The 11,221-nt window shown below is 32.5% G+C and overlaps 1 protein-coding gene across 2 annotated transcripts; it reads right to left on the bottom strand.

The window, feature by feature from the left end:
• Positions 1 to 42: 42 nt before the first annotated feature.
• On the bottom strand, positions 43 to 10,613 carry LOC130644783 (c-Myc-binding protein-like). 2 transcript variants are annotated; one of them, XM_057450515.1, is made up of 6 exons: positions 10,487 to 10,613; positions 3,616 to 3,688; positions 3,372 to 3,420; positions 1,557 to 1,686; positions 665 to 700; positions 43 to 334 (listed from the first exon to the last, which is right to left on the bottom strand). In XM_057450515.1, the coding sequence occupies exons 1-6, from the start codon at positions 10,568 to 10,570 to the stop codon at positions 326 to 328; spliced, it is 381 nt and encodes a 126-aa protein (XP_057306498.1). In that variant the 5' UTR covers positions 10,571 to 10,613; the 3' UTR covers positions 43 to 325. The 2 variants fall into 2 exon arrangements, with proteins under 2 accessions (XP_057306498.1, XP_057306499.1); XM_057450516.1 differs by lacking the exon at positions 10,487 to 10,613 and adding an exon at positions 7,624 to 7,854.
• Between the last annotated feature and the right edge of the window lie 608 nt (positions 10,614 to 11,221).

The raw sequence follows: 11,221 nt of genomic DNA, 5'->3' as shown, positions 1-11,221 counted from the left end.
GTTTACAAAAAAAATCACAGACAGAAAAATACAAAAATAACATTGGAAACTCTGCAATATAATGTAACAAATTGCCAACAATAAATACAATAATTGCGTTATGAAATATTTTTAATTCTGTGCTAGTATAGACGAGCGTCAAGAATTACCATGACACTCAAACAGTGTTAAAACCGTACTTTCTTATTTGTTTTTAATAAATCAAACAAGAAAATATAGCATATAGTAAAAACAATCTATATCAGTGTTATATAAAAAAAAAAGTTCAAAATTTTCCTATATACAATATAATCCAACTTGCTTTGTATCTTCCATCGGCTGCCGGTTAACTTGACTAAAAGATAACGATTATTTTAAATGTTATTTCATTCCATATACGTACGAATTCTTCTCACACCAGAGTAAGTGCTGAAAATTCGGAAAAGGGTAAGAGCCAGCAGAAAAAGTCAAATAAAAAAGAGGTAGCGTGAGAGACCGCTGCCCTTATTAATGGTGCGAGAGGACTAAGGCGAGAGGACTGGGACTAAGTGTTAGATTCTATTTGATACATTCCTGCACATCGTTTTGTCTTGACTGTGTGGAAAACATTCGCTAAATAGATACACTTTCGACAAGAGAACCAACAAGAAAACGAAGTACTTCATACAAAACTTTAAACAAACACCTTTTCATCTTCATTCTTCACTTCAAGTTCTTCGACCTACAACAACAAAAAATATATAAAATTATTGGTTCAAAATTATGATGTTATTTAATTATAATTCTTGCTTTTCGGAAAATATTTAGAGGCGTTTTTAAGGTTAAGACAACCTTATCAAAACGATAAAATAATTATTTTTTTTACATCCATTGCTTCTTTTTCCATTAACACTTTACAAAGCTTAAACAGTTCGTCTTTTAAAACTATATAATGTGGAGATTCAAGAAAGCGAAGAAAAAACAAGATGCCGATATCGAAGATATCGTCTCTCCTCTCGCAATTTTTTTTTAAAAGTCATAAAATTGACAGTAATAATTTGTAACTAAAATTGTTTGCGATCTATCTTTTTGAGATAATTTTAGGCGTTTTTAAAAAATCAAACTACAAATTATATCGGACGTTAATATTTTCGGACATTATTTTCGTTCAAAATTTTTGGCACCTAATGTCAGCATTTCAGCTTCATAACTTATTTCTGATCAATGTAAGGTTTTATCTTTTTGTTTCTGCCCATAACAGTAAAATACCACAATGACCTTCTAGACGCTCGACTTTTTTGTAGCAAAATGATATATTTGTAAGTTATAGAGGATAAAGCGTTTCTGGTTTCTTGAGATTTGTTAAAATTCTTTTTTTGTTCTGAAAATATTCAGCTTCAAAGATTTCCATCTGATCTTATGACATCATCATTGATGGTTTTATAAGGTGGTAAGAATAAATAGATATTTGAAATATGTTGCAAAATAACAAAATATAAAAATGAACAGTGTGGACTATCTTGACATATAATAAAAAAATATAATTTTTAACGCAGGAATCCCTTTAAAAGTAACACGAGTGAATTAAAAAATTATACCTTCTGTTTGAGTTCTGCAACTTCATCTTCCAATTCTTGATTTCTTTCTTTTAATTTTGACATTTCGAGCTTTAACGATGCAACATCTGCCGTATCTGGAGGTCCAACACCAATATGTTGTTTCAAGAAACTTTTGTGTGGTTAATAGAAAATACATGTTGTTCTAGACGGAGTCTCCAAATAGTTGTGCTATTGTTTTATCAACATAATTGTACCTTCATGTTTGGCTATGTTGTATAAAAAATGCAAAGATGGATGTAAAAAAGCTGGACAAAAAACGTGTGAAACTAAATGAATACACTTGAGTTGCTTTGACATTTTAAAAAATTCTGATTTTTTGTTTGTGTCGTTGCATGTATTATTATTATTATTATTACTATTATTTACCCAGGATAGCCTCTTCAGTTCCTATTGGTACTGCTATCAACGAGGGTCCTGCGAAGGGGGTCCTAGCGCATTTAAAGCTCCCATTTGAGCTACGAAAGTCGTGGAAGCACAGCAATCGCTCAACTAGACAACCGCCTAAGATATCAATCCTATTCTCATGCTAAGCGCTAGGCAGAAAGGATAGATTCACACTTTTATAGTCTCTGGCATGACTCGGCCGGGGTTTGAACCCAAGACCTCCCGCACTGAAAGCGAACGCTCTACCACAAGGCTATCTGGCTTTGGTTAATTTTCAAACGATTCTTTAGTTATTGGAAATATATTTTCACCTCATTGTCCCATAAGTACTAGTTATCGCACATGCTCTCGAAAAATATCGGCAATGTTTTTTGGGTGCTTTATGTTCTTGTGACATATTTTACGAGCCTTTAGGCGAGTGAAATATGTAACAAGAACATAAAAAACGAAAAAAATATCAGCCAATATTTTGGGAGAGCATGTGCGATAACTTGTTTACCATATACTCGGTCTTATATCATGTTAATTTCACATAGTCGGTTGCACACTGCTTAATATGTTCACGACATTAACAAACATTGTTTTGGGGGTAAATAAAATCACTGCAAGCTAATTTATTTTATATATATTCATGAACTTATAAATTATTTGATTTTATGAAGTCACGTACGATTTTGATCATTATAATAAAATTATGTTCATGTCACGGTTGAAAAAATTTAAATGGAAATAAACACTATGAATTTTTAGAAGAATAAATTATCATTGTAAAGCCAAATAACACAGAACTCCATCGTCGTGCGATTATATAATTCTTTTGAGTTGACTGATATAATTCAATTGTTTTTCACTCCCGGTGGAGAGCGCGTGCTCTATGATTAATGACTATTTGATGACTGTTGAAACAAAAGAAAATTTTCGAATAATAATTTATGTATATTTGTGAAAATAAATTCACCGACAAGTTTTCGTTTTTAAGAACATAATAGGCTTTTTCTACGAATTTTCAACCAATAAAGGGAAAAATATAAGCTTTTTGCACGCTAAATCAACCAATCAAAGGAAGAATATAGGCTCTGTATAAGTAAAAGCACTCGTTTCTCGGTTAAAAAACAAAATACAGCGTATATTTCGTGCAGATTAGCCAACCAAGTTGCGAGAAAAACTCAAAGTATTTGATAAGGACAGTTAGACATGAAACTTTTCCAATTGATGTAATGACATCATTAATAAACTTGCTTAATAAGGTCAGGTGTATTGGAATATCCTAATAAGATTTCTATTTGTAATATTTATATAAATTTCAGGGTTTTAGTCTGGTTATTAAAGAAATTTCATAAAGACGGTACAACTCTACTTATTCCAAATCTGCAGCTGCTTATTCTTCGAAATATCAATAAGAAAAGATACTCTACAGCACTTGATGGTTTTTCTGGTTCTTCATACAACGTCACAAGAACTAAATGTTAAAAAATAAATGTCTGTCATTAAATGTCATTAAGCTAATTCTGCTGCAGTTACATGAAGAGAGTTTAAAGAGACAGATGTATAACACTTTTTAAATTTAGTCTAATCGTTTATAGTTGCACCAAAGCTGTGAGAATGTACACAGATTCTTTTAGAAATGTAACACAGCAAGAATATTAAAACTAACCTTTTGTTAAAGAATCTAAAACACCTGATTTTTCGAGGTATTTACGAAATTCTTCACGCTTGGAATCTGCTGGCTACAAAGAAACAAAACAAAAAAGTGTTAAAAATTTCCATCTTGGTATCTCATTAGTTCGCAATCTCAGGCACACTTTATCTACAATTGTTTTTTTTAAGTCAGTGAAAAACAACCCAAGAGGAGGATAGTACTAGCATGGTAAAGGACACCAAGCAATTCAGGACGGTCTTCCCCTACCAATATTAAAGAAAGCTGAACGTAAAAAATCAACGATTTAAGATTTTTTAGCTAATTCCTTTATTTCACAATCCGTAAAAAAATGTCAATTACCATAGTATTCATTATGACATTTGCAAAATGTTTACAAGAATTAGAAAAGCTGTGATAGAAACCCCTACTTGAATGTCAAAATGTTTGACAATACATATTCTTCTTATTGTAATGTGTACAACCAAAACAAAGTTGTACCAGTAGCTTCAAAAAACTAGTGTTTACAATCCCATTTTAAATATCACAACATCTGACAACTTTTTTGTCTTAACTGAAACATATTTATTTACAAAACATTGTTAAACAAATATTTTTTTGCCAACAAGTGATCTAAATTCACTGTTTGCAATACTAATTTAATGTGCAAGTGTTTACAAAAACAATTTTTCTCTCCTCTTACACTCTTTTCTATCTAAGTTATAGAAAATTCTGTAATGGTGTCTGTGGATAAGTTTCCTGGCCTACTGTAGGGTTAGTAGTTTACTCTCCCTCTCCTACACAGTTATTTTATTGCTGGGGAAAAAATATTTCTAATTTCAACCTTTTCTATACAGATTTCTGGCATTATTTTTAGTTATACTCGATTTTAGTGGTGATCTTCTGTTTATGTCTATTTCAATCCTTTAAACTTGTGTTTATAGGCCAAATTCAGCCTCTAACGTATTATTTCTCCTTTCCTTAAATTCATGTAATTTGTTGTAACAGAACTAAAAAATGATATGAAGTTAATCAACATACAGAACTAATCCCAATAAGCTGATTGGGAGAAAAAAAAATAGGAAGCCATTAACACAAACATTATTTAAAACTGTGCTGTGCGTCAATCAAGCAAACAGCTAAAAAGATTGTGTCACAAAAAAATGATCAAGGTAAATTAGACTGCGCTCTCATCCAAAGGTACCAGGTCAAGGCGGTCCTGTGGTCTTTGATCTGCGCTCTCACCCAAAGGTACCCGGGATCGAGCCCGGTCAGGAGTAATGACTTTAGTGGCACCATAGGTTAGTGGTTATAGCTCTCGTACTCTGTGCGGGAGACTGGGGTTCAATTCCTCTTGACGGCGATTCAACATGGGTGAGTGAATTTTACCATAGCCCCGGGTTAACCCAAGCCATTTGAGGGAAATTGGGGAGATGGCACATTATGCAGGCTTTTGGATGTTGCCGGGAGTTGTCTAGTAGAACCCGGGCCCTAATTGGGTCTGCGTAGCTCAAACAGAGCATTAAATACTCTAGGACTCTCCATCTAAACCATGGCCCCTCCTAGAAATAATAGACAGGGTATATCCCTCGATATTTGTGAGGCTAGCAATGTCAAATATGCACATCTATCTATCTACAGGCATGATCTATTGGTGTTGAAGTTATTCCACAAACAATATGGTCAGTTATTCAGTAGATAAAAATCAACACATGCCATTAAAAGACCAATTTTTCTGCTAACAATCTTTTTGATTATTATTATTGTAAACATTTTTTCTCTATAAGGACAATTTTAAAAGAAAAATAATAAACCTGAAAATTGATGAACTATAAAAACAAAATAAGAACAACGGTAAGACTGAAAATTTATCTATTTTCTCTTTTTCTCTGAAAAACAACTTGGAAATTTTTTTTTTATATAATCAGGTACGAAAGGTTATTTTCAGACTACATATTCTTATTTTTTCTTTTATATATAACACATGATTTTATAGCTATATAAATTATCTTTCACCAAAAATAATCAGCCTCAACAATTTCTCTTCAACTGCTGAATATAGCTTTTGTCTACGTGCTTGCAAAATTGTACAAAAGTAAATGACGTGATTATTAAAGGGAAACATTAATAACATCAAAGATGGCGCATTATAAGACGATCTTCATTATGCTACACTGCACGAGCTTTAACTTTCGATAGCATATAAACTTTAAAAAAAAGTATTGTTCATTGGATAATAAAACAATTTGTTGCACTGTTAGGATTCTTATTGGCCTAAAAGTCATTTTAGCCTCGTTCTCAGAAAAAAACTGTCAAAACGAGGTTTTAGGCTTTAGCCTGGATAAGTTTCGGGCGTTCAAAAGACAAGAATTGCCAACCTAAGACAAACTATGTCAATAATTATATCAGATTTATTGGGTTAACTGTGACCTTACCACAAACTTAACATTGACAGCAATGAGTGACAAAGGTAAAAGCTTATGGTTGTTTGAACCCTTTTTATATTTTCTTTAAGAAAATTAGAAAACAATCTAATCTAATTTGCTGTGATAATTGTTTCTAACTGCACAAAGTGTTGTTTATAAATATCAAAATAATGTGAGTCAAGAAAAAGAAAAAGTTTGGCTTGCTGAACTGACACATTTGTCGTATATATATACAGATTTTCAAGAAATTTAAACCCAAATTTAGCTACACAAAAATGAAGCCACTTTCACTTTGTTGCACCATGATTGACTGAAGGAGATAAATGAAAATGTACATGGAAAAGTATATGTAGATAGCAAAATAAAAAAGTAAATAAGCCTATACTTTGTTAATGGTGTAATACCAAACAGCCAGCTAGCTAGCTATATTCAGCATTGACATGAATTTTTTTAAATATGTACAAATCTACTAACAGAGATCGGATCCTCGATCAGTAACAGGCAATAGTAGCAACTCGGTTACTCACTGACTATCAACTCTACAACTACCAATGTCCGTAGCTACCTATAAAATTCCCATACTCTATAACTATTTTTTCTGGATAAAAGGTTCTTAAACATCATAAAAATTAACATGACATTGTAATAAAGGGAGAAGTTATAAGCGATATATATTATCTCTCGTTGTACATGAACAAACCCCTTCTAGTAGTCATAGCTAGCTCTATGCTACTTTAAATACAAAAATAAAAGCCAAAAAGCAAGCTTAACTCTCATCCCTTAAAAAGCATAGCTAGCTAACTTTAAATTTTTTTGCAAATTTTAAACTTCATGCATTACGAAGACTACGACCTTATTTATCGCAACCCAAAGCAAAAATACTCAGCTCAAGCTTTATACAGAGTCAATTTAACTATGCACCCCTTATTTGGATGTTCTGCAGTAAAACTGCATATAGTAAAATAGAGCGAGTACATTATAAAACATTGAAGGTTGTATACGATATAGTGAAAGCTGACTATATTGACATTTTAGAAAAATACAAGGACAAATCCATCCACCAACGTCACTTAAAAACTTTAGCAATAGAGGTGTTTAAAAGCATTAAGAATCTGAACCCTGAATTCATGTGGTGCCTATTTAGTTTTAACACATACCAATGTGAGCATAACCTCCGGAGAGGCCCTTCTTTGACTTTACCTAAAGCTAAAACCACTACCTATGGTACAAATTCCATCTTGTATCAAAGTTGTTGGATATGGAATAATCTTCCCTGTGAAATTAAAAATAGTTTAACCATTGAAGAGTTCACGGTTAAATTAGCCTGCCAGGATTCTATTTTATGTAATTGTAAAATATGTAAAAAAAATTGATGAAAAAAAAAAAAGTGTAAAATATGAATTGTAAACTTTAATTTATCTTTGCCCAGAATGTTATTTTTCATTGTTATTATTATTATTATTATTATTATTATTATTATTTGTTACGTTAGTTGGTTTTTATTAGCGAAAGCTATCTTGTAAATTTGACCAACGTTAAATAAAGAAACATACATGCATACATAACTATAAAGTAGATGTGATAAAAATAGTAAATTTACCTTATAATGCCCCATGATGATATAAATAATATTTTTCAGCAATCAAAACAACCACAAAACGTGTGTATTTTCTTTGGTGCTCAAGGAATCAAAACCGTCGCTAAGGACATTAAACTCTGCCTGGTTAGTAAAGGCAATAATAACTTATTTGTTCGGCAAAATAGCACCTGTGATTTAAAAGTTTTCAATAATTTAGTACCTATTTTAAAAAATTCGTGTATTTTATTCTAGAATCAGTTAACTATTTATGATACATGTATAAGTATAACAATTTTCAACTTTACTTTTTAAAATTTCTACTTTAGTTTTGAAAACAGAAGCCTATGAACTGTGTCTTTGCCTCGGTGACCCAAATGTTTTAAAATCGAAAGTAAAAATCAAATTGCCGCTTTTTTCACGGTTTTTGTCATGCCCACATATGACGGGAAAAAGACATTCTCTTTATTTACTTATTACTTAATAACTATTCCCTTTTGAAATATTCGATAAAAAAAAAAATTCTGTTTTCTTTTTTCCCTGTTTTCCGTATGTATGTTGGGTTTTTTTAAAACGTGCTAACAGAAAAGCTCAAGAGTTTTTGCGCCGTAGCGGAAAATGCCGTCATGGAAACACCCATTCAAACAATTATATTATATCATGTACGTCAAAATAGTTCAACATATTAAGATGAATTGCCAGTGTTTAAAAGTTTACGGAGATTTAAGAATTTTTGTGCATGCTCACACATTCTTGTAGGTATAAAAAGCAGAACCATCATGTGGGCGAAGATGGGTATTATTGAAATTCCAAATCCAAGAGGCACTAAAATTAACTTTTTTTAACTATAATGGTATCTTTTCTCAAAATTTCACTAATTTTACTATTTTTTTTCGCTTTTTAAATGGATTTTTTTACTTCTGTAGTTCTTGTTATGCATTTTTATACCTACAGAATGAGTGTGCACGCCCAATGTGCTTGAGGCAAAATCAAACATTTCGTACGAGAAGTGGTACATGTCCTATGCGACAAATCATACGAAAATTGTGTTGTGCACTTTGGCCTTATGTCGTGTTTCTACTTTACTTATCGGAACAGAAACCTAATTTTTAAACGAACTTGTTTAAGTTCTATGTTCCCTTCAAAAGCTTCGGAACAGTTGAATCAACCAGAGGTACGGTCCATTAATGTAGGAGAAATGTTGCAGAGAATCTGTGGAAAGGTAGTATTAAAGCAGGACGTAATTTAAGCATGTACCAAAAACAAATCTGTTCGCCCATAAAGAAAGTAGTGAGACGGCCAGCAAGGTTGTTTATAATCGGTAGAATCAAATTAAAATCAAGGGAGGACACATGACGATCCACTTGGTATGGCCAAATACGCGATTGGTAAAAGACCATTGCTTGACATGATTCTTTCAATAATCACTGTACAGGATCAAATTGTAGCTTTTGCTGATGATAAAAGCAGTGAGTAAATGTGAATCACTAAAGAGATGGTGTCACTTCGTAACAACCATTAGTATATTATATTTGTATTATCCACAACCTTAAAATCATGGTTGATAGTAAAAGAACAGCATGGGAAAGAAGCGAAAGAAGTATTTCAAGGGACTGATAAAGAGAAAGACATCTAGGAGCAGTGATCGGGAGTCAAAATTACGAAACTGTAAACGTATGGTTGACAACTGGCTTAAGAAAAATTTAATCCCAGCAACTATTGGGTTAACACAACCACAAGCAGTATATTCATGTTTTGTTAGTGGATATCAACTTCAATTTTCTTTCACTAGAACAATACCTGGTATGGACTTGTATCAGACATCAGCTCATTCCAGCCATCAAGGGTGGTAGTCATCTGGTCAATAACAATGATATTGGAAGATCACTGTTGTCTTTGCCACTAAGAATGGGCGACCTTGAACTTAAAAATTCCAAATTCAAACAAAAATGACTAATAAACAAAATAAGACTGAACGAAGGAAAGACGTGATGGCTGGACCATAAATACCTTGTATACGATTGGAACAAAGAGCAGTTCAGAGATACTCTCCGAATTAGGTATGTACAGCTGGAATCTGCCTAAGCTTCTGTCGGTATGTGCACATGGAAATAGATGTAACACATGCACTTTATTGCCAGTAGAGTGGATTTGTCACATCACTGCAACTTCACTTAACAAAGTATTTAAAAATGCAAAGATCATGTACAGAAAGATTTCAGTACAAAACTTATCTTTTCCGCATTTAAGCAGAGAAATCTGGCAACTTTACAGTTTAGAACGATCCAAAAAGCACAGCGCTGCCTGAGAAGCAGATAGGTCTGTGGAAGAAGCGGGAAGAGAGGCGGTGGACGTGGTTGAGTACTATTTCCAAATTTTATTCTCACGCTTTGGCAAACCCTGGAGAAGAATATTTGGCCACACAAATAAAAATAATAATAGAAATCCACTTTTAGACACGAAACCTAGGAACGCGGTTGTAACTCAATGCGAAAATACGTTGCTTATAATAATTTTACAGATTTAAGAGTGTGGCTTTTAAAGGCTTTGCTTAGAAAAATGTTATATTTCCTGTCGATGGAGACAATTGGAAATATTAGGTTTAGAAAGTTAGCACTTTAGCGACTTTTTTCTCTCTCACAACCATGACCTAAAGTCTTCTTTCTCAAGTAACCTTTGCATCAATATACCAAAGAAGTTCCAAGATAAGGAAGGAATAACTTGGTCCCTTACGAAGCTTCCATCTTAATGTTGAGCTGTAATTTACGCGGTACTGAGGTTTTTTTTGACGTGTGAAAAATTAAAAGTCTGAAATCTATCGTAAAAATCAAAAAATATATAATTATCATCGTTAAATTTATATACGTATCCAATAAAAAAACATTACCCGAATCGTTTCTTCTTGTTCTTCTTCATTGTTTTCGTTATTTTCGTTGATTTCTGTTGGTTTTACTTCGTCGCTATTCACCATTTTTTTATCAATTTTTTTAATGTAGGTCAAATTGCAATTGTAAAACGAGTAATGAAAAAAAAAGAATATGTTTTAAACTTTTATTTCTATCTAGTTCATTTAAATTTTATGAATTCTCGATACCAATCACGCACCACGCCTGTGGCCTTCGTATTATTTTCTCTGCATGATAATATATTCAAAATTCCGTCACCTTAGCAATTAAAACAAATATGTTAGTAGAATGCTTTACTGCTTCTTCATATATTTGAACTAAGTGGAATAAGAAGAGGATAACCTGAACATTTTTATTGACGGCTACCTCGAAACCAGTGTAAAACCAAATAGCGTAATTTTGCGTGACATATTAGTTAAGTGCAAATCTGATGATTTCAATTAAAGCCAATTTAACTTTTCTATTTTTTTTTTAATAATAACAAGAAACCAACCTCGCCCCACAGGACTCTATTACGCTTTAAATAATCGGATGGCTGATCAATGAGCCCTGGGAACGAGGTTGAGCGTTAACTCCTTACAGTTAGCATAACAGCATCAAGGTAATTCCACTTACAAAATTGGATCACAGAGACAAAGAGTTCCCTAAAACATAAAACAACATTATTTATGGGTCATCTCTTTTTATATGAACTAAATCAGAATTTTTTTTTTAAC

The sequence above is a fragment of the Hydractinia symbiolongicarpus genome, chromosome 5 (assembly GCF_029227915.1).
Source record: "Hydractinia symbiolongicarpus strain clone_291-10 chromosome 5, HSymV2.1, whole genome shotgun sequence".
In the NCBI taxonomy this organism is placed as follows: domain Eukaryota; kingdom Metazoa; phylum Cnidaria; class Hydrozoa; order Anthoathecata; family Hydractiniidae; genus Hydractinia; species Hydractinia symbiolongicarpus.
This window is presented reverse-complemented; position numbering and strand designations above follow the sequence as displayed.

Excerpts from the sequence above, each read along its gene's own strand:
- LOC130644783 (XM_057450515.1), bottom strand. The coding sequence starts at position 10,570 with ATGGTGAATAGCGACGAAGTAAAACCAACAGAAATCAACGAAAATAAC. Across the intron at positions 3,689-10,486 it reads AACAAGAAGAAACGATTCGG|CCAGCAGATTCCAAGCGTGA; the intron begins GTAATGTTTTTT and ends GTTTCTTTGTAG. Across the intron at positions 3,421-3,615 it reads TTTAGATTCTTTAACAAAAG|TTCTTGTGACGTTGTATGAA; the intron begins GTTAGTTTTAAT and ends TTTAACATTTAG.